General features: G+C 34.9%; 1 protein-coding gene across 3 annotated transcripts; it reads left to right on the top strand.

Moving 5' to 3' along the window:
- The first annotated feature begins 11,493 nt into the window (after nt 1–11,493).
- On the top strand, nt 11,494–21,841 carry LOC113736654 (uncharacterized). Of its 3 annotated transcripts, none has more exons than XM_072083337.1 (7): nt 11,520–12,384; nt 15,938–15,993; nt 18,199–18,308; nt 18,526–18,685; nt 19,002–19,094; nt 20,897–21,028; nt 21,552–21,841. In XM_072083337.1, exons 1-7 carry the CDS (start codon nt 11,601–11,603, stop codon nt 21,597–21,599), a joined length of 1,383 nt encoding a protein of 460 aa, XP_071939438.1. In that variant the 5' UTR covers nt 11,520–11,600; the 3' UTR covers nt 21,600–21,841. The 3 variants fall into 3 exon arrangements, with proteins under 3 accessions (XP_071939439.1, XP_071939438.1, XP_071939441.1); XM_072083340.1 differs by having other exon boundaries at nt 12,251–12,384; nt 15,856–15,993; XM_072083338.1 differs by lacking the exon at nt 21,552–21,841 and having other exon boundaries at nt 11,494–12,384; nt 19,002–19,017; nt 20,897–20,931.
- Nucleotides 21,842–23,831: the final 1,990 nt, after the last annotated feature.

The raw sequence follows: 23,831 nt of genomic DNA, 5'->3' as shown, positions 1-23,831 counted from the left end.
CGGAATAAGGAAAGATTTATAGCCCTTTTTACCTCTTTTTTCTCAAGAAATTGAAGCTAGAAATTGAAGAATCAAGACTAGCAACTCTCAACCCTTTTCCTCTCTCTCTCACTCTCGGCTGCAAGACAAGGAAGAAGGGGCAAGGATTTCAAGCTTTCTCCCTCTTGGCTAGAATTGAAACAAGGCAAGACTCTTTCCCCTTTTATTTTCCCTTTCAGCTGACCAGACAAGAAGATGATTCTCTCTTTCTACCCCAAGACTCTTAGCTAGGATGAGTTGCCAGTTGTTTGTTGTTTTTTGGCTGGTGTTCAACAGTTGTAGAAGGATGGAAGCTTCAAGTTTTCTCTTAGTTTCTCAACTCTCTCTTTCTCTCGACTGGAATAATGGTAGAACAAGAGAAATTTCTCAGCTTGCCCTCAAATGTTTTTCCTACTCTCTTGGCTAGAAAATGAAGAAGAAATACCTCTCACCTCTCTTCTTTCTAGAACCGGTCAAGTAAGGAGAAAAGAAGAAGAAAATGTGATGAATGGAAGCTTAATTGGATAATTATCAAGTTTAGTCTTTGGTCAAAGTTGAGTGGATGAGTGACACTTGGCAAGAATCCAAGCCATATCTATCCAATTGTCTCTACAGCTTCAAATATCTACTGTCCCTCCAATCCTTTCTTAACACCTCTTATCACTTAATGTCTTTTGCACAAAATTTCCTCTAGTCCAAATTTATTGCACATATCTCACTAATTGATTATACTACCACAATGCACTACGAGACATAACATGCACCTAATTATAAAAGATAAGATAAAACTCTTGACTCAATCGTTAAAGTATTTAAGAAATTAAGGCAAGTGAATTTAACCAAAAGAAAAGATAAATTAGCTTATTCACAAATAAGGAAAATTATAAGAAAAATATAAAATAATTTTTGAGTCCTCACAAAGAGAGCCATTCAACTATTCAAGAAGACTTAGAGCCTGCCTAGAGGTGTTGTGTTTTTGTAACTTTATGTGATAGCAATATTTGTAAAGTGTTTGGTATGACCATTCTAGATTTACATGAAGCTTTTGGTCTCAAAAGAATTTCTAGCATAAGCTTAAGATTGGTGTTTTAAAGTAACTTTTACTTATGAAAACATAAAATGTATTTTGACTAATTATCATAAACTTTAAACTGAATGAAGAGATAATTGTATTTCAAAAAATTTAATATTTCACCTCATCAAATGCAAAAAGCACTTAAACACATATGTAACCAAACAATATCATTAAGCACTTAATAAGTACTTTAATTAAAAGCTCTATTTGGTAAAATACTTTCCAATCACCACACTCCAAAATAGACATTTACACTTATTGGTTTCTATTTATAATGTTGTAATCCATATCTTTTAGATTTATAAGAAAGCAATCATTAAGCACTTAATAAGTAGTTTAATTAAAAACTCTCTTCGGTAAAATATTTTCCAATCATTCCACTCCAAAATAGACACTTATACTTATTGGTTTAAGTGTGAATTAGTTTAATAATTGAGTGTGAGCTATATTGCCAACAGCTTGGATGCAGACTCCTTTTCTCTCTCATTTGGCCGAACACTTGAAGCTCAAAAAAGGAGAAGAAAACTCAAAACTCCAACCACAAATCTTGCTCCAAGAATTCATCCAACACTTTCAAACTTTTGGAAGTTGATCTAGCTAAAAGAAAGCTCCTACCTTCTGGTGATTTCTTGGTGGATTGGTGGTGAAAAACTTGGCTCTAACTAGGGTTGAAGAAGCTTTGGAGAGGTAACAAGCTTCACTTTCCTTTATCTTTAGTTTATACAAGAGTTAGTAGTGATTTTGGGTTGATATGCAAGGATATTTGAAACCCTAACCAAAGCAAGGTTAAATGACTTGAGGAAACCCTTATTTTCTTGATTTATACTTAGGTAGATGCCTTGAGGTGGATGATTAGGTAGTGGACTTGACGATTCTTGTTTGTTTGGTTGTTATTTTTGTGATTTCTAGCTTGATTTGGGCTTGAATATTGGAGAGAAAATTTGAAGAGAGAGAGAAGGTGCTGTCAGAATTTTACTGATTTATTTCCCTTGGTTTAATTTCAAAATTTGTTGTTCAAATGACTGCAAAAATGCTTGTTATATGTTGGATTGTGTGTGTGAAATTTATCTCTCAAAAATCATTTCATTTAATTGGGTAAAAGTTGAGTTTAGAGAAGAGAAGCAAATCTGGAAAATGTTGCCCAGGACAGCCGACCAGAGTATCTATAACTGCATATAAATTTTTTTCTAAGAGTCAAAATCAAGTACTGTTTGTGGTATTTGAAACTAGACTCTGAGGGCTTTCCAACGGTATAAAATACCCCTGTTAATTCGTTTTCTATGAGCCGTAGTGAACCGGCAAAGTTGACTGATTTGCTCCTACTATTTTACCCGAGAGACCTGCACAGCTGCATCTTGTAGCTTATTTTCACTCCTCTTGTGAAATGAATTTGAAGATCATTTCTTCAAATGATTTTTAGTACTTTGAATGTAGTTTTCAACTCCATAAACCACACCAAATTTGGACTTGTGTAGCTTTAGTTATGACATGATCTCGAAACGGTGTCGATGCTCCAAGGCTGGAAATCAGTGAACCAGGTTTCAAAAATCAGCTTTCATGAAACTATTGTATCTTGGTGTAGAAACATCCGAATTGAGTTCCATTTATTGCATTTGAAACTAGACTTGAAGTTCTTTAAGTGTTATTAATTTTAGAGGCTAATTCCGTTCCTATGAATTTTGCTAAATTTTCAAATTTCACTGAAAATCGAGACTATTTTACCCTGTTTTAATGAAGCAGCAAGTTGGAGCTGAGATTTGAATGATTTTTTATTTGAATCTGGAAAAAGTGTCTACTAAAAAGTTTAAGTACATTGACTCTAGTTTCCAACGGTATAAATTTTCCAAATTTTGGACTTACGAAACTCAAGATGTGATTTTTCAAATATTGTCGCGCAAAGCTGGAATTTTCTGGTTTCAAACAAAATGCCCTTCTTAAGAACTTCCAACTTTCCTTTGAGATTGTTAATCCATTTTAAGTTTGATTTCATGGATGGATACAAGGTTTCTTGTAACTTAGACCTTCATTTTGAATCTTGGTTTCCAAAGGATTAAGCCTCTCTTGATGCGTTTTCTTGGTTGCCTAAACAAATGAATTTTCTCCCTTGTATTCTAAGTGACTTAGTGTATGCGTGAGTGATGGATTAAGGGAGAAATTGGTCTAAAAGTGGTTTGCATTTAGTGATGGCTGGTTGATATTTTCTCAGGTGTTCAAGAGGATTTCAAAAGGAATCCCGGTGCGGACAATTAAAGGAGTTATTTGCTCGCTTGCTTTTAGGAATTGGTGAGTGTCAAGTGCATGTTTCATGTACTATGATTGAAATGATATTTGTACAAGTGTTATGTGAAATTGTTATGATTCGTGAACTTGCCGAGACGAGGGTGTACTTTATCGCCCTTGTCCTCTCCCTCTTGAATACTTGTTACTTGAAATATGAACTTGTACTTGAACATGTTTGTAATCGTGAGTACTGAGCGGCAGCATGTACCACACCCTATTCGGGTGGGAGGTGCCTCTCATCCCGACTCAGTACTATAACCGATATTAAGTCGATTGGAGCATTGTCTCATCGACCACTTATACTCGTGGGGACGCCTAAAACCCAATGGCTAACCATTCAACTCAAGCCAGCAAGGGCTTGGTTGAGGAGCTTGGTGAACCTTGGGCTCATATACATGACTTGCTTGGATATACTCGAGTAATATCAAAAACTTATTTGACGTTCGGGCCCGGTAGGGGGTGTAACGGTGGACGGAAATAGGTGAAAAGTGGAGTTCTACGGACTTGTTACTTGCTCAGTTAACGGAGTGTCAGCACTTGAAAATTGTGGATCAAGATTATCGGTGAAGCAGTGTGGATATAGCTCCTGAGAGCTCCTGTATCCTTTTACGTGTGTTTTACTTCCTATTTTTGCGCACTAAAATGAAATTTTATGTTAAATCGTTTTAAGTGTAATATTTAATTTAATTTGTACTACTTGCTTACTTGCTTGATTTTCTTGGCCTCACTGAGCGTTAGCTCATCCCTTTAATTTTGTTTACCTTAACAGGACTTAGAGGTGAAAGTTGGTGATTCTAGACTAACGATTTTTTGTGGAAGCTAGTATACCTTTTATATGAAATTGGAGACTTTTAAAGTGTAAATTTTGTTATACTTGGGTATTTGAATTGTAATTATACATGGTAGCCTTGAGAGTTTTGGATTTGTATATTCGAAGTATTTCTTTATTATAAATCAATGGTTAACTTGTAGTTCTTTATTAAACTTGATTGAGTACATGAGTTCTGACGAGAGTTGGACAGGCGCCTCACTGATACCCTAGGGTTTGCCCTAGGGAGAGATGGGGGCGTCACAGTATCATAAGTTAAAACAAAAGTACAAGAGAATTAAGGAAGTAGGCTTGAATCGACGTGCGCCGTTTGTTACTAGTTGAGTACACCACTTGACCAATACTTTCTTACCCTAATCTCCTTGATTTTATTTCATTCAATCCTCCCTAAATTAACCCTAAAGCCAGCCGAAATTATTGACTAAGAGGAAGGAAAGAAAAGAAAGAAAAAAGAGGAAAAACTTGGCCTTGCCAAGTGTCAATGATCCAAGGCAAGTTTGACCAAGATAACTTTCTTTCCTTCTTATCTTTCTTTTGGCCATTTTTCCTTCACTTTTTCTTCATCTTGGCCGTGAGTTTGGAGAGGAAAAGAGAAGATAAAAACTTTCATTTTCTCCTTGATTCTTGCCTTGTTTAAGTTAGAATCACAAAACTAAACCGAACAAACTAGTAATAAGGAAGCAAGAAAGCTTGTGGCGGAGAGTTTTTGGAGAGGAAGCCTTGGTTTCTTCACTTTCTTCAAGGGGTTGAAGGTATAAAATGAACAACTTCCTTTCTCTTTCTTATTCTTGCAAGTTATGGTGAAGATGACTTGAAACTTGGAATTTTATGGATGATAACCTAGATTTGGTGAAGATTAGTGAAATTTCAGCCTAGGGTTTATGATTTTCAGCCTTGAATTGTGTTGTTCATCCATGATATGTTCGTATTGAGCTTGGTTATGGACTTGTGTGATGATTGGTAGCTTTATTGTGACTTTTTAGCTTCTAACTAGGAATTTCCAACTTTATTAGAGATTTTTCAGCTTTGATATTGTGATTATATATGCTAGAAATGAACTTCAATTAGATGGTTTTATAGCCTAGATTGAGAGTTGTTTTTATCTTATTAATTGTGGTATTTATTGGGCTGATTTAAGATGGAAATGTGGCCTTGAAAATGGCTGAAAATTTTGGTAAACGCAAAGAAAATGCCGCCTATTTTTCCTTTCGTAGGATAAGTGAGTGAAAGTGGAAATAGGGGTGTGACTTGTGATCGATCAGGGACTTAGTTATGTAGGGATACTTAAGTTGACCGTGTGGGTGACTTATAAGTTAAAATTTTGCCAAAAGTGTATATTTCTCAAAGACAAAATAACGGCCACTTTAAACACGATTTCCTAATTTCTTATACCAAGTTGCGAATTTAAAAGTTTTAAACGCTTCTTTATCAAAACCAAAAGAGCGAGCATGAATTTTCTAGGGTTTGATAAGTAAAATGAGTAATACTTAAATGAGTTCTATTTACTTGGTTTTCTTTAAGCGAAACTCCTATATTTTGAAACCCTAATTGATTGCAAACTGTTAAACGGTATTTTATTGCAGATTTGGACTCCAGTCAGGGAGTTGAACCTGAGCTTGGTTTTAGAAAGCAATAAATCATTGTGAGTATTTCCAAGTGCATGTTTGAACTTATTACTTGAATGAATTGCTTTGTTAATGTGCTTGGACGAGACTTAACTTGTTTGATAGGGCAAGGGTGTACTTTATCGCACTTGTCCTAATGTGACTTATTACTGTGCACTGGTTACAATTGGCTTAATATATATATATATATATATATATATATATATATATATATATATATATATATATATATATATATATAAATATGTATGACTTGGATACTGTCTGGAATTTCAAAAACCCTGTGGCTAGTTAATCGAGTCGAGCCGACAAGGGCTTGGTCGATAAGATAACGAACCCTGGGTCTACTACTTTGTTGAATGGAGTATTATCTCCTCGACTAATTGGTATGCTCGAGTATTACCACCACTGTTAAATTGGAGTTCGGGCCCAGTAGGGGGTTTGAATGATGAATGGAGATTGGAGTTAAGTGGTGTACTACTGGACTGGTTACTCTACTTGAAAGTTGACGGAGTGTCAACTACTACTTGGTGAAGCTATGGCAGAGTTAACTCGCAAGAACTACTGTATCCTTTTACCTGAAAATGTTGGATATTTAATGATTTGCTATTTGAAGTGTTATTGCTCATTTTTATGAACTCCTATACTCGCTACTTTGATATTTCAAGTTTTATACGGTTGTCAACTTGCTACTTGATTTTTGCCTGATGTTTGGAACCTCACTAAGTTTTGGCTCAACCTATTAGTTTTGTTTTCCTTACAAGGGGTACGAGCGTGGGCGTGAGGCTGGTACAAGCTAGCATCGTCTAGTTTTTGACTTTTTGTGATTGTACTGGCGCTAGTGCTCGATTAGGGTTGGAAGTTATCTAGAACTTAAATCTTTTGTTATATTTGGGAATGCATGAACGATTGAGACAGACTTGAGCATAAATGTACATTCTAAGTTTGGAACTGTTGTTTCATTTCCTTTTGAAGTTATAACTTGTGTTCTTAAAGTTGAGAGTGAGTAAGTCCTGACGAGAGTTGGGCAGACAGTCCGTTAAACCCTGGGGTACGCCCTAGGGGGAGGTGGGATCGTCACAAACACTATATTGTCTTCATGTGCATTTATAAAGAATACAAAGGAAATGGAGTTTCATAAACAACAACCAAAGAGCCATTACAATGCTCTTGTTTTATTAAATAAAAGTATGTATTTCTTTGTTTACTTACATTTTTTAGAAAGTTTGGTTGGTTTTCTTGGTTAACAAATTTTAATCTCTTTTGGTCAGAATTGAAACCTTAATTGGTTACAAGAATTTTGACCAAAAAATTTGGTTACAAGAAAACAATCAAGCTTATGTGGTTAAAAGTTTAATTGGATTAAAAAAAACACTTGCTCTTAGTATTCAATTAGTTCAGAATATGAACAAAAGAAACTGATTGCTAATGCAATTATTTTGCTACACTTCAACAATATGAATTAAAATATTGAATTCATGGATTGGGAGGTTATGTCAAAAATTTTACTACCACTTGATTATAAAAGGTCAATTAAGTTCATTTTACATTGGTGAACACCTATCAAGCTAAAAAGATAAAAGTTCACAACTTGGTGATATTGGTTCGCACTCTTGCTTTGAAATTACACTTTTCACCTGTAAAACCACAATTTTTTTATGGTAATTGCTTAGTTGCTTGGGTGAATCGGTATGATTGTTCGTTATGTTATGATCACAATGAAAAGGTTTTGCTTGGTTTTATGTAAGTGCTCTCCTTCAGGACAAAAATGTTTGTATGAGATAAACTTAGATAAAAATTTGCTAATGCAACAATTTTAGAGTATGCAAGAACCTATTTTCCAAAATGACACTTAATCCAATAGCTCGATTTCTAATTTCATGTAATAAATTAAAAGTGGTGATTTGCAAATGAAAGAATTAAGGTGAGACATATTTTATCAAATTGAGGGAATCTAAACTTAGAAAGAATCAATATTTTCATTGGCATCAAAATTACTTTTTAAGACATGGAATTGAAATTCAAGCAAAATTCTCCCAACTGTCTTGTACAACTGTTTTTGGAAGACATAGTCAAATTTGATAACAATGTTAGCAATTGTAATTCAAGATCATAACCAGCTCAATACACAATTTTTCTAACTTTTTTTTAACAAGTAATTGTTTATAAGTATGTCTCACTCACTATATAATATATTTTTCACATCAATAGCTTTGCACAAATGATCAACCATACATATAGCATTTGTAGTTTCATTTTTACTAACAAATAAAAAGAAGAGTGAAAATTTTATTGGCAATTTAATTGGTAGGTAAAGAGTAAGTGATTTAACAATTAACACAAAACTTCTTCCTTAGAAGGTTAGTAAACCCTTTATAAGTGTATTTAATCTTGAATCTGCTCAAGATTCTAATTTCTTTGAAACTTTACAGGCATGAGTTTTTTTATCTTCTTTTATATCATTAGCATGTGACACATTAGCAACTTGTCTAATTAATTGCTCAATTCTTTATAGGAAGAATTACACTAATCATCCCTCACATATTGCTGATATGAAAATTTAGTCCCTGAGAATAAAAATGATCAATTTTAGTCCCTAACAAACAAAAAATGATCACCTTTGATCCCTTTTCAATTTTTCGAGCGAATTTTGGTCTTAACAAGTCATGCGCACATCACATGCCCAATTTTTAAGGGGTAAAATGAAAAACCATGTCATCATTGACCAGAAATGTGAGGGACTAATGCTTCTCAATCTTTATCATCTCTTCGAAACCCAAAATTTCTCCAAAGTTCACAAATTCTAAAAATAAGGGGAACTAGTTGTAGATACTAGATATCTGCTCAAGCAAAGACTCATTTTATTTCTTCAAGGATTCATTGGTGGTATAGAGCACCAAAATTCACTTTTATTGCTCTATATTGTTGCTCTAGTTTCTTTGATTTCCATCTTACTCTTTTGTTCTAAAACCAAATTGATACCTGGTGAGGCTGCAGGTCTAGATCTTTTGCCACATCTTGTTTCTTGGTTCAAGCTTTGCCTCTTGATTAAACATGAACTCAAGTGACTTCATTTGTTCATCACTGAACCTTTTAGCTTTGTTGCGCCTCTTTCTTTTTGGAATTGGGAAAAGGCTATGCTTAGTGGAAGGCTTACAATTGTTCAAAATAGCCTACTTATTCAATCACGTTGCTGAGTTTTGGGTCTTAACTCCTTTATTTAACTCTATGTTCTAGCTTAGGCCTATTGCTCTTCCAAAGCTTGTTGCAAATGTGGGCTTTAGATATAAAATCTTGCATGTAGAAATGCCCCTTAGGTCATGTTCTCAACTAGCCATTTAAATGCACCCTCATCAACTTCCTTCAAAGCATCCATCAAATCTGCAAACAGATTTTTGTAGGATGCTCTTGCAAGAGCCCAAATTCTCTCCCAAGTTCAAAAATTTTGAAAATAAAAAGAATTCAAGCAAAACCTTACTTCATGGTAAGCACAGTCATAGAACCTCCTTCCTGGGTTTTTACCCATCCACGAGGTCTTCACCCTCGCTAGTACACTGCACTCACAAGTTGGTGCTTCAACCATGGTGATGAAGTTTAGATTTGGGGAGATTTGGGGTTTGTAAGAGATGTAGAAGATTGAGAAGCATTAGTCCCTCACATTTCGAGTCAATGGTAAGGTGGTTTGTCATTTTCACCCTTTAAAAATTAGGCATGTGATGTGGACGTGACTTGTTCCGACGAAAATTCGCTCAGAAAAAGTGAAAAGAGACCAAAAGTGATCATTTTTTATTTGTTAGGTACTAAAATTGATCATTTTCATTCTGAGGGACTAAATTATCACATCAGCAATATTTGATTGGTGCAATTCTCCCTTCTTTATATCATTGGTTTCTGAAATGTCAAGCTCCATTATATTGTTAATTAGCCAATTTCCACCAACAATTTACTCTAAAGCTATTATCATAATACTATGAATATTTATTCAAAAATATACATCCATATCTACAATTTTGAAGAGGATACCTAAGCAACATTACCAATTTATGCTAAAACCTATAGATTTGACTAAACTAGTCACTTGCAGTAATATTATTTATATTTGAAGATTTAGAAAGCCAACTTTGTTTTTGAGTTTCTAGCTTTTGCTCAATATTATTTTGCAATCTTTGATTATCAACAATAGTGTTTTCAAAGGGATTTTCTGATCTAGTCTCGGGGGAGCCTCAAATGCCTGTGGCGATTGAATGGGACATAAGTATTGTTGGACGTTCATCCCATGTTATGGGGCGTACGCCTAGGTGTTTAGGATATTGGATGTTCGGGCATTACGGATCTTTTTTTTCAGAAAAAAAAGGAGAAGTTATTTGCACTTCATTTTTCATTATTTGCACTCCCACCATTGGTTATTATAAGTATAATAAATGAAAACTATATGATTAAAATTCTAGTGAGAGTGTGATTAACAAAAATAGGAGCGTAAATAACATTTTTGCAAAAAAAAATTGAACTTTGTTTTTGCTTTTCTTTCTTCCTATTTTTGTTTCCTATCTCATTATTGTTCTTTTATTAATCTTAAAAAAGGATTTTATTTGTTTTCTCTTTGAAAATTGTTTTAAAAAATACAAAGTAGAAGCATTTATGGCTTTGCTTCTTATACTTTTTCCCTTTTTATTGATGCCAATATATAGTTATTTTCTACTAATATGACTAGATGACTAATGTATGGTTTAGATTTTAAATTTTGATATTTTATGATTATATTTTTGAAGGAACATAGGCTGTAGGTTCAAGCAATTGAGCATTAGCCATATAATTTGAACACTGTGTAGTCATGAAATCTCATAATTTCTAACAACAATATATTAAAATTTTATATTATGATTTTTCTTATGGTTTACATATGTGTGTGTATGTATTAGTATCTTATATTTTTTTATCTTTTTAAATATATAAAAAAATAAAAAAAATATGTGGGGCTTACACTCCATGCCTTAGGGCTTTCACCCCATGTGGGTAACCATTAAACACCAACCAATGCCGCCTTTTGAACCTAACATTAAAAGCCCAATCAAATCTGGTGGCGTGATTGGTCGCACGACTGGTGAGGGAAGGAAAGAGAGAGAAGGGGTGAGGGGAAGAGAGAGGTAGGAGAGGAGGTGATGGGAGGAAGGAGGGGAGGGAGGAGAAGAGGAAAGGAGGAGGAGGAGGAGGGGGAAGGAGGAAAAAGAGGAAGAGAGAGGAGGAGAGGGATGGCGATAGGAGAAAGAAGGAGGAAAGGGGGTTGTTGGTACTAGTCGACAGTGATGGCGAAGTGCCAGCTAATAGTTGCTGCCAACGGAATGTTAACCAATGGTAGTTCGTTGAGGTAGGAGAGGAGAAAGAAGAAGAAATGACAAAATGGAAAATTTTTATGTGTTTTCGGGGTGTGCATTTTAAAAATTGTGAAGGAAAAACTTTTTGTGTATATTTTAGGGTATGTATTTTAAAACTTTGAGGTATTTTTAGAAAGTTATTATAGGCAAAATTGTTTTTAAAAAAATTATCTATTAAAAACGGGACAAAAAAACTTGCCGTTAAGATAGAGCCATCGATCAATGGAACTCCTAATATAATAGAAAACTCAAAACAGGGGTAAAGTGAAATTTGGCTGATACTCCAAGGGCTATACTTTAATTAACCCATTCATTCAAAATTTTGATCAAAATACAAAACCCGTTTTGCTGTATTTCGTGGAATCTCAGCTCTTAGCGTCCACTCTTTTCCATCGCCTCTGATGAACCTCCCTCTCCTGCACACCTCGTCTTTTTCTGCTACTTTAAAACGTTGTCGCATCAATGTCTACAAATTCACCCCACCGAAAATAATCTCCCGCTCCGTTTCTTCACGCCGGCGCCACCACCGTCGTCGTCTCCTCAAACACCACCCGGACGCCGATCACCGCTCTCCTCCAACGGTCAATCAAAACCTCCAAATTGTCCTAACCGTTGACCGACTTTCAAGCTCCAAACCAGTGACTTACATATCTGAACTCGTGGATGCTTCTCAGTCGAAGCTCAGTCGGTTCATTTATGCCGCCGACGATGCGTTTGAAAACCTTCGGACTCTTGTAACTGTGGATGGAGCTACCAAACGAGTTGTTGTGTCGTGCCGGAGGTCGACGGTTCATTTTCTAGGATTTGTTTTGCTCTCAAGTTTGGTTATTATTTTTGTTTTTAGGGTTTTGATTAAATTGTTAATTGGAAATAGTGATAGTTTTAGTGAAAATAATGGTGGAGTAATTTATAGAAGGGATCGGAGTTTGGGTGGTAGAGAAGTTGCTGTAGCGAAAGTAGATACAAATTTTAGAAAAAACGAAAACAAAAAGAAGGGAAGTGAAAACAATATCTTAATGCTGATGTTGGAGAGCGAAAATGAGATAAAGAGGCCGTTTTGGGAAAGGAGGAAGAAGAGGTCGGCAGAGAAACTGCCTCAATGGTGGCCGGTCTCCAGTCAAGGTCCCGGTTTGCTGGTGGAGAATAAAGAGGAGTATCAGATGATGGCTAACCGGTTAATTCAAGGTTCGCATTATATTTGTCTTTTAATCTATCTATTTCTGGTTTAGAAAACCTTCATTATTTCACTTTCAGTGAATTGCAGTTTCTGGTGGTTTGTTGTTTTTCCTTCTGACTTTGGGTATTTTCTGAAGTTTATGTTCTGCAGACGTGAGTCAATTATAAAGAAAAAGACGAAAGGGCCAAGTACATTTGAATTAACTAAACCATGCAGTTTAGATAAACCCAGAATTCTAGTTCTTAAACATTTTTGGCTGGTAAATTTGGAAACTTATGAAAGTTGTACAAGAGATTTGGACGGATACAAGCACTGATTATGTGGAAGTTCTGCTGACAGAATCAGGATTCAGGACTTCAAGAGAGAGGCTAGAATTAAGTCTTTAACATCATAGTCTTGTAAGAAGTATCAGTTTTGGAAACTTTAATAGTCAAATATATAACACTTAAAGCTTTACTTTGTACATCAATCCTTTTGAGGAGCCTGACTAACCCAGAGTATTAAAACAGGAACTTATAGGTTTGAGCACCAAAATTGGAGATTGGTGAATATGCTTGCAGGATATTTATCTCTTTTTAACCTCTGTATGTGAGCAGAAATAAACTCAAGAACTATTGGCTTAGAAATCAGAGAAGAGAAGATGATTTGACGAGAGAAGAGGAGAGTGTAGGCTTCACGCAATAAGAAAATGAAGTTTTCTGCTGGAAGTTCTTCATTTCATTGAAATTATCAGAAGATCTTTTACAACTGATAGATATGCGAAACAAGACTTCATGGGTAAGAATTTGTAAGTACCAAGCAAACTTCATGACTAGGGTAAACGAATAAATAGCAATGGTGAAAGCTAGTGTGCGTAGGATGTCAAAGTTGTATTTGACTACCTTGTGGAGGCAGTCACCAAATTTGACTTTAAACTTTAGGCTTTGATTTTAAAGCCCACTACTTTCTGATATTACCCTAGAAAAGCAAGCCTGGTAGTTGCTGTCTCTACATGCTGTGACATTGTCCAACATGTGCTGAAATTACAAAAGGTAGCCTTAGGCTACAATATACCTGAAATAGCAAAATAAATCTCATAAAGTTCTGATCAATTTTGAAGTGAAACTTTTTTCTGAATTTAAGTTCCTTGTCTTCTACTATTTTCAAGAATTTCTGTCCTACATCACCTAGTGCTGCTTTTGGGCAAGACCCAGATTAATCTGTAAGACTTTTTCCCCCCCTTCTTTTAAAACATTCTCTTTGGTACGACTGTTGGATGCAGTTAAAAAGGCTAAAAGGATGTCAAATTTGATTGTACTTTGCTTTTCAATTGCTTTTTGATTTTGTTTATGCATATGCTAATGGTTATTGTCTTCTCACTCTTTGAGAATTTAGACCAAGAAGAGACAATGCATTTTCTTTCCCTTTCTGTTTCGTCTTTCTTTCCCTTCCCCTTTTTTTGTAAAATAATTTAGACAAGGAGTGTTATGCAGTAGTATTTAATAATGTAAAAACAATTTTTTGATACTTTTGTGCATGCTGGATCTTTGGTGAGCTTTTCTTAATTCAGGTATTCAACTGGTTAATGCAAATATGGCATTGACTTCTGAAATTGAATAAGTCATAACTTTTGTGGCAAAATGATAGAAATAAGACAACTTGGACCTAGTAAAGAGTTTATGCCTTGTGGTCTTTTTGAAGTACATACTTGATGCAAGCATCAGGCTTGCATTATGTTAATTGGAGATGACAAGCCCCGAGTTATTTGTCGAGCTCTCGAGGAGGAAGTTTTTTACAGATCAATTTGGGGCTGGGGTCCTAAGTCCTTTAACTTATACTGAATCAGGGGTTGAGATTTAGGATCGAATCAAATCTTGCATAAACACTACTTAGTTGCTAAATTAGAGAAGTAGACTTTAAAAGAATGGGAAGATGAGGAGACAAAGACAAGAAATAACTCCAGAAGAATACCAAGATGAGTAGTAGACAAAAGGTTAATATGAAATGTGCAGGAGTTTGAACCAGAAACCTTTTGGGATTTTGATACCTCGAGTGAAGTGTCATAAACATAATAATTTTGGTGACTAAAGAGGATATACAAGGGGAAAAAATTGAGTTTGTTTCCATACTGAAGAAAGCTATTGTACTTTGTGCCAGCGTCCATGCTTTTGGATAGAAAACTCATAGACCAAGTAAATTGAGTTTCTTGTTGGATACAGGATAGAGCTCCTCAAAGATAACTAATCTCTACTTACTCTGTGATGAAGTTGAAGTCACTTATAGCGCCCTGTACAATGAATTTTCTGAATTCATAATGCATGGGCCCCATGTATCACTTGGGATAATGAGATTTTTTCAACTTGCAACCTTCTGGCATAGTCCTGGTCATATTAAGCTGAACAAAACTCTTTTCTGTTTTCTGAAATCCAAAATGAGGCAATGTAAAATGTTATTGAGAAACACTTTGGATGGGCAACTTTTGTACTCCATATCTTGGAGATCTATGAAACTCAGAGACTGAGTAATCTTGAGCATAACGAAACTTGAACCACCAACATTGACGAAAAATGACTAGTGGAAAGCATAATTTAAGATAGTGTGGAAGTAATCATGAAGAATGGATGTAAAGCTGTCTTCAAAAGAAAAAGAACAGATTCAAGGACCACCTTATCCAGCATATAAGTTGAAACCCCAAATTTTCTTTGTACATAAGCATTGCATCATTTTTTTTTTTTTTTGGGAAAACTGCTTTTCTATAGTTTTTGAGGTTGTTTTCTGAAAACTTTGCCCTTATAACAGCCAACATATCTACTATCATCGTCAAAACTTTTGAAAATTGCCCTGCTTTTAGAATTGAAGTTTATCAAATATCTTGTAAAAAATATGATTTTGCCCTCCTAATGTTCTTAAAAGCTATAGTGTAGCTCCCATGTAGTATCTCAGATATTACCACTAATTATTATCCTTTGGGAGTAGCTTTCCATCAGTTCTCCAGGTAACTGGCTTTTTTATATCTTTTCATCCTTGTTAAATACAATTTCTCGGATAACATGGATTTTATATTGTTGTAGTTAAGAGATTGTCTTGTTGACCATATATCTTTCATGTCTCTCTTCTAGATGAACTTTTGAATTGTTTGCATGTCTGGAATAGTCTTTGGATGTAATTTCAAATTCTATAGTAGTTCTTCAAATTTTTAAAGTTTTCAAATCCTTCGTTTTGGCAACCACAGCATCAGAGGTTGCTTATACATCATTTGATCTTTAAGAGTTTGAATAGCAGCATAATAGTTAGCGATGAAAATGGCTGAGATTATAGGACTGAGGAGGGACAAACAATTTTCCCTGAGGTTATTAAGAGCATATGTTTGGTTTTTATACTAATGAAAAACCAGACAAGGATAGGAAAAAGGTTTGATTGGTGAAAAATACTCCACAGTTGTATATTTAAGTGAGTTCAACTTTCCAGGTTTTATAACTGAATGTCTATCTTCAATGCAGGTAAAGACCTATATTTCTCAAACTTGCAGTGTTGTGGTCATACATTTCTCTTCGAATTACAGCTTATACATTTCCTTTCCAGCATTCATGGACAAAAGAATCAGAGGGGAAGACATTTCAATGGATGATATAGTCCAAGTTAGTAAGTTTATCTTGTATTAGATTACATTATCTTTGTGTGCATCTGTTAATAAGAATTTGCGTGTGAACATGCTTAAATATGATAGACTTGCAGACATTAATTACAATGTGCTTGTATGCAGTTAGATAGTTCTATGCTTGGATTCTATAATACTGATGCCTTGGTCATTTCCATTACATTTTACAGTAATTGAAATTGATTAATTAGTTAATCGAAATTATGGCAATAACTGTGCATGGACGTTATGAATGTCCTGTGCATTTGGATTTCTATATCTAATAGAATATGAAAGGTATTAGATGGTGCAAGTTTCGTCTCATTGGAGAAGGCATAAATTGGTATGTCAAATTTAAACCATCAACTGCATCCCCTCAAATTTATGAAATTTAAAATAGCACTACCAAGTTGGAAATTGAGTGTTCTTTTTTTAAACATTCAAGTTTTTTTAAACCTGAGGTTCATATCACGTGTTTAAACCATACTTTGCACTTTGAAGGTAGAGACGGTAGCTTCCATGCTGAAAAATTGGCTTCACTACAGCATGATGTTTGTTTAAAACATAAGCTTTCTGATCATAGTCACTCTTATTGTTTCTGAAACATGCTTTACTAAGACTTGCAAGCAAAGATGTATTCAAGGAACTGGGTTTTTGTAGTGAATAGCATGGTCCGCAAACTAAAATTAGGTGGTATTTCAAAGGAAATATTAATTCCTTGCCACTCATATCAGCTATGCCATTGAAAATTTGGGGTTTGGAATTAGCTGTTTAAGGAAGTTCATTGGCCAAGTAAATCAGCAGCATTTATAGAGATGAAGTTCTGGAAGAGCCATGACCTATTTTAAAGAGGAAGAAGCATTAATATATTATGATTCTAGGTCTTCTAAATCTACTCAAGGAAAGGAGATCTGTAAAATCCAGGAACCATAAAAAAAAGATATCTTGAACTTGTTTGACATTCATAACACCATGCATGTGCTAAATATGAAGAGCAGTGTGTCATGTAAAGTTTGTAATCATTAATTCTTTTAACATCGAAATTGCTGTCTCCAGCTCCAAAATGATTTCCTTGATGCGTGCTCCATGTTTTGGGTTTCCTGAGTGCCACTGTTTTCTCAGAGCTGTGGCAATAAAAGGATAATGAACTTTTGATGGTATACATGGAATTTTCCAGAATTCAAACTTCTGCTGTATATGATAGTCTTTTAAGTCTACATCAATGTAGTTCCTCTTTCTAGGGTGAGCATAATGTGCATGAATATCTCTGATGAATTATATAGGTTGTACAAACTATTCTGCTCTAGCTAAGATACAATTTAGTCTGTTTGGATTGGTGGATTTGGATTTGAGGAAGGATTTGAATAAAATAGATTTGGAATCTGTATTATTTCAAATACCTTGCTTGGCTGAGAATTATCACAAGATGAGTAGAATTTATAGTTAACAATATTTGTGAGGGTGACATTTGAAAAGCTTAAGAGTTCAGAGGTTAAAAATTGAATTTCCCTTTTTACCTTTTTCCTTCTGTCATTTCAAACGCTTGAACAAAGTGCTGCTCCTGTGTTCTCTTGCTAATTTCCTGCAAATGTTGCACTGCCCATGGTGGCCGACAGCTCCTTTTTCTTGCACAGATATATGTCCTCAAACCACACTGAGCGCAAAATGGAACGAGCTCCCAAGTTTCAACTCTGTTGTTTTGGAATTTCCTTTGCTGGTGGCATGTGACGGCAGTGCGGCAGTCACTGGAGGTCCTGGCTTGACTCAAAAGAAAAGATATTTTACTATTTTTTTGTTGGGGGGGGGTGGGGGGGTGATGGAGAGGTGTGAAGGAATAAAATGATATGCAAGTTGAGTGAATTTGAATTCACTGAGTTTAGCCCTTATAATTGCTCCTATTGGTGAATGGATTTTAAACCCAAATCTCTGATAAGTTTACCAAACCACATAGTGGATTTGGGTTCAGGATTTGAAATTGAACCCACCTGATGCCCTTAATCCAAATGGGAGCTGTACTTTCTGTAATAGTACTTATGCTTTGATGTACATAGCTACCAATTGCATTGATGTGAATCAAATGCATCTTTTCCTGCTTCATTAGCAGTGTTCTTTTTACCAGCAATTTTGTCATTATGTTCTAGGACTGTCTTCTAGATCTGTAATTTTAGATGATATTGATTATATTGTTCGTCACCAAATGTGGCAGTTGCGCCGTATATGCAGAATATCTGGTGTGAGGGTTTTGATTGAGGTGGAGAATGCCCGAGATTCAATTTATCGTGCATCAGTTGACTTTGTTTTGCAGTGCTGTGAAAGGTATGAAGGTTTTCCTATAGTATAGCTTACTGATTCACTTATATGGGAAAGGAACAAGACCCATCTTTTATTCTCATTGCACTTTATATTAAACTTTTCATGGAAATTTTGAAGTTTACCAGCTAACATAACTTAATTTTTAGTAATTATATCTACTTATGGTCATCTTGCTTTCTTGTCTGATATAGCAATATTAAACTGATCTCATTTTCTACAGGATAGAAAATCAATCGGCTTTCATTAACATTGATGGTGAGGATGTCCACCATTTCATTGCTGGGCTCGCTGAAAACATCGGTCTTGAGAACAGTCGTGCGTCAAGAATGGTGTCTGCAGCTGTGGCTGCACGTACTCGCTCCCGGTTCTTGCAGGCCTGGGTAAGTTATATGTATTTCATTTTCTCTATTGGAGATGATGATGAAGGTCAGGTTCTAGAGCATTTTCATGTTAGAGGATTGCACGTGCATTATTTACATTTGAAAACTTATATATTTCATATATAAGGCTTATTATTCGAGCGTATAAGGCTTATTCTTCCTAAATTACTAATTTGCTCTTTTAACTTAAAAGAGATTTTACTGCTTGCATGACTATCTGATGTTTCGAGTGTCAAGGAGAAAGGGATTACATTCAATTTTCTACTGGATTTTTGTTGCTGATTGTTGTTATACTTAACATACTTATTTGTTTCAGGCCCTGAAAATACAAGGTAATCATTCTGAAGCAGTTGCTGAACTATTAAAGATATGCCTCATTCACAAGATATTTCCTCCTGAAGAGAGCTCGGTAGTCTGTTTCTCTTTAGTTTTTCTCAATTATCTCTTTTCCAGCTCTCTTGGAAATATTAATATATCTTTTGTCCATTACATCTAAAACACAATATTTTGTGGTGAAGCGTGCATTACATGAGTGTCTCCTAAAAGCAACTAGTCAACAAGTTAGAGGTCAATTACACGTGGCAGGAACGTGTCAGCCATTTAATTTGTGACTTTGTAAACTTGTTGAATGTGGAGACTTTTGGTTGAGTAACTTGCCCAAAGCTTCTTCACCCTCTGGTTCTCATAAAGTAATTACAATTTATACGACCATGGCGCCAGGGGAGAAGGGGAGTAAGGAGATGATTTCTGCACCTAAATGTGAAGTTTGAACACAAAAGAAAAAGCTCTCAAGGTGGAATGCCTAATGTGAGTACAATCAAGCAAAAGGCCACAAAATAAATCCACTAAAAGCAGATAAATAGTGCAAGGGTAGAATATAAGTCTGCCACATTTTTTGGCCATGTCAGATAACAAGGGTCATGCAGTCATTAAGTAGTTCCAGAAACAATTTAGGTGAAAGAAGGATATTTGGAAATAGTGTTAACTTTGGTACATAGTTATTGTGTGAGTGCATATAATTATCTTCTACATTTTGGTTTAAGTGTTTTGATTACAATGGAGCACTCCTGTCATGGCATAGTAGGTTAGAGGTGCAAAGTGCACTAAAAGCTCAAAGGCCTTCTGGGGCTTTGTTGCAGGGAGCAAGGCATGTGCTTCACAAGTTTACTACTTAAATTGTCATCTTCTGTTATACCTCACTTGTAGACATGGTATTACACAAGGGCAGAAAATAAGTTCGCTAAGGGGCCGATAAATGGTGCAAAAGTAGAATCTGCCACATTTTTCGTTGAGTCAGGTATAATGCAGATAGGGTCATGCAGCCACTAAGTAGTTTCAGAAACAATTTAGGTGAAAGAAGGTGTTTTTGACATTGTTTCAAATTGTTATCAAGTTTATTGTATGAGTGGAGTATAATTATCTTCTGTTTGTGGTGTTTTGATCACAAAGGAGCACTCGTATCATGCATAGCAATGTGCGGGTGCAAAGTGCACTAAGCACAAAAGAGCTTCCGGGGCTTTACTGGGGAAAGTGAGGCATGTGCTTCACAAGTTTACTACTATAGTTATTTTCTTCTGATATATCTCACTTGTAGGCATGATGGTATTAGAAGCATAATTCCACTTGTGCTTTGGATGAACACACAAATTTTGTCAATTTATCGTAGACTATAAAAGCTGTGCTTGGCTTGATTTTGAACCTGAGTTTCCAAGGTGAATTTAATCAATCTCCAAGGAATAAATCCAATAAATATTTTGGCTTAGCAATATTTGTGGATTTACAAGGTCAACACTGAGCACTTTTTCACCCCTCAAGTCATTATACTCTACACAGTCAAGCTTTGAGAAATGGATTTAGCAATATGTGTTGTGTAATAAATATTGGACACTTCAGTAAACATGATAAATTTTCTTATAGAAGTATCAAATGGTTAATACTTGTAAATTAGCGTTCCTTTTGATTTATTCGAAGGCATGAAATGTTCGATATTAGGAAGCTCAACTTAGGAATTAATGGGCTGCGCATAATGATTCATGGCATCTCGATGTTAGTTCATTCCTCCAATTTTTGGTAGATTTGTTTTCATGGTCATGTTGGTAACTGGAAGCTCCTGTGAAATTTGCTCTCTTCAGCAAAGCTTAAGAGGTTTTAGTTATCGAGTAATCAATAGAATGCTTGATATTTCTTATGTGTTTTTGTGATTTTCTGCAGGCTGAGATGGAAATGGTTGCCCGAGGACTTGAAAAGCAGTTAAATGTGGATCAAAGAGAACTTTTGTTAAACATGCTCATTAGGACATGTGGTGAAGGGACACGTAGAAGCATGACTGAAGCTCTGGGTCTGGTATTTCCATGCTTCTTTGCTCTTTCTCTGCAATGTTTAAACAAAATTTGACATCCCTGCTCCAATTGTGCATTGTGATCATTTCATTTATTGGAGAAACTCTTGAAAAATTTTATGTTGAAGCTGGTTGCCCAGTTTTTGATTGTAAATATGAGCAAAATTTGATTATTTGTAGAGAGGTGGTATTGTCACATGGTATCATGCATGTTCTTTCTTCATCTCATGGTCTCAGACTTCAAACTATGTCACCTTTCCCTCTTCCTGCATCTGGAGAAACCAACAGCATTTTGGTAATCAAGTATAATTTCTCTGTTTTTTCGGGACAAATTTCGCTACTTGGATGGGAGTCTTTTAATTAATTTTCTTGCCTGTCTTGAAGTATCATTGGGGGATAATTCCTAATTGGATTTACTTGTTAAGAGATTTCACGGGCACCATCACTGGATTCTTACTTATTTATGGAGATACAATAGTCTGCTTTTAGCTCTTGATTCCATACTTACTGTTCAAACTACTCGTGCAGATACAACCACCTCAGAGTGATGTTGAACAAGAAAAGAGGGTTTCTTAAGTTGCACAGGACATTTTACAGCAGCTTCAATCAAGCCTTGACGCTCGAAAAATACATATTGTGTATATCAATTAGTTATTGTCTCCTCTTTGTTGCTTTATTAATATTACATTCCATCAACAACTATGATGCATACATATTTGACAAGCTTTTTGTCCAGTCTTGTGGAATTCCAAGTTGCTCGCCTACTTTCATTTCCCACTGAGTTTTGGTTGACAATGAGGATAATCCTGTTTACTTCAGTTTCCACTTGTTCTACCTTTTTTGGTTGCGCACTTGCTATGACCATCGGGAACACATGGTAGCTAGAAAAGTTCATGCATCTTGTAAGCACAAAGGTGGTTTATTGGCACCCCCAAAAAGAATGAATCCCCGGTATGTATACCTGAAGCCATAAAGGCAGGCGTTTGGGTACCCTCAGAAAGAATGAATCCCAGCTAAATACCTGAAGCCATCATTTAGGCTGATCCTAGCCTTTGTTTCATATCCGCGCGTTGCAAAGCCATAGAAGTGTACAAAAGCATGTGTGGAAGGAGAAGATATGAAAACAAGAAAAAGATTCAAACACCTAAGTCTTGATTCTAGTCAGTGGTATGTTCAAGATGATGTGTATACTTATTGGGGATCAAAGTCTTTGTTTCTGGTCTTTGAATCACTAGTTTGATTCCCTTCCAGGCATTTTCCTTAATCCCTCCCTATCAAAATAATATGTAAATTACCAAAATTAGGATTAAGAAACGATGAATAATTTTATGACACGAACAAAGAGATTTGGATAAATTTTATGAGCTTTATGAATCATTTATAATATTTTGAAATTTAATTATTAACCTGGACAGATAGCACAAAATTGAGGCTTTTTTTCCTGCAATTTTGTTATCAAATCATAACCATAATATCTTCTTTGAGAACTTATGTTTTTATGCGTGTTATTTGTTATTATTAGACATAGTTTGGTGTATTTTGTGTAAAAAAAGAAAAAAGTAATTTTGGAATTTCTTTTTGAAGTTGAGTTGCAAAAAATTTTGTAGTACTATTTCAAAATTTGAGAAATTTTTTAGTCTTACTTTGCATTTTCTTATGATGTTTTGAATTGCAAATAGAAAAAAATGCCTAAACTTATATTTACAAGTTTTATAGTGTGTTTGATGTACAAAAATTGTGTTTCTTTTTTGGTCCCTCATTTTTGGAGTTTTGAACAATTCAATTCTTTGTCTGTAACTGTGATCATTTTAGTCATTTATCTTTACCAAACAAGAAAAACTAATCTTGGACCTCTTATGGAAAATGAAAAATTTTAACAGAATTAGTTATATGCACAATTAAAAATGAATGTTTTCATCCATCATCTTCATGATCATGTCCAATTTTGTCTATTTCATGTCATCACATACCAATTGGTGTATCTCTGTGTGTGTGAGTTTTTTTTCCTATTCTGCTTTTTTTTTAAAAAAAGTTAAACTCATAGTGCATAGGACCGACTCCATTAGAGTTTTATAATTTTTCATTAAAAGTCCTATAATAACTTTATTTTGTGAAAATGAAGGTTTACATTTTTCAAAAGGCAAAATAGGACACAACCTTAATGATAATGTACCAAAGCAGTCATGTTTAATAGCACCCACGCTACACACGTGACTAATTTCATTAGAACTTTTCAAATTTCCATAAGAGGTCCTAAATTGTTTTTTTTTTTTTTTTGGGTAAAGATAATAGAATAAAATAGTCACAATGATAGATAAGGGACTAAATTGGTCAAAACCCCAAAGATGAGGGACCAAAATGGCCATTTTTCATGAAATATTTTGAGTCATAGTAATTTTATAAACTTTTTAAATTTTTTTCCCCAAACATATGCCAAAGAAATAACATTAAGGTCTTTCCATTTCATTGACAACTCTCCATTTTCTTGTAAAAACATTTATTGGCCACTTTTTTTTGGAAGTTAAGGTTTATTCTACTTTTTTTTCGCAAGGTAAACTTATAGTGCATGTGATCGGCTCCATTAGGGTTTTGTAATTTTTCATTAAAAATCCTGTATTCACTTTATTTTGTGAAAATAAAGGTTTACATTGTTCAAAAGACAAAATATGGCACAACCTTAATGATGATATACAAAAGCAATTTCTTTTAATATCACACATACTACACACGTGGCTAACTTTATTAGAATTTTTCAAATTTCATTGTTACATTAATGTTGCGATGATAGATAAGGACCAAAATGGCCAT

The sequence above is a fragment of the Coffea arabica genome, chromosome 3e (assembly GCF_036785885.1).
Source record: "Coffea arabica cultivar ET-39 chromosome 3e, Coffea Arabica ET-39 HiFi, whole genome shotgun sequence".
NCBI classification, from domain to species: Eukaryota; Viridiplantae; Streptophyta; class Magnoliopsida; order Gentianales; family Rubiaceae; genus Coffea; species Coffea arabica.
This window is presented reverse-complemented; position numbering and strand designations above follow the sequence as displayed.

Coding starts and splice junctions, on each gene's coding strand:
- LOC113736654 (XM_072083337.1), top strand. CDS start 11,601: ATGAACCTCCCTCTCCTGCACACCTCGTCTTTTTCTGCTACTTTAAAA. Junction 18,686..19,001: donor CCCGGTTCTTGCAGGCCTGG/GTAAGTTATATG, acceptor TATTTGTTTCAG/GCCCTGAAAATACAAGGTAA. Junction 21,029..21,551: donor TGACTGAAGCTCTGGGTCTG/GTATTTCCATGC, acceptor CTACTCGTGCAG/ATACAACCACCTCAGAGTGA.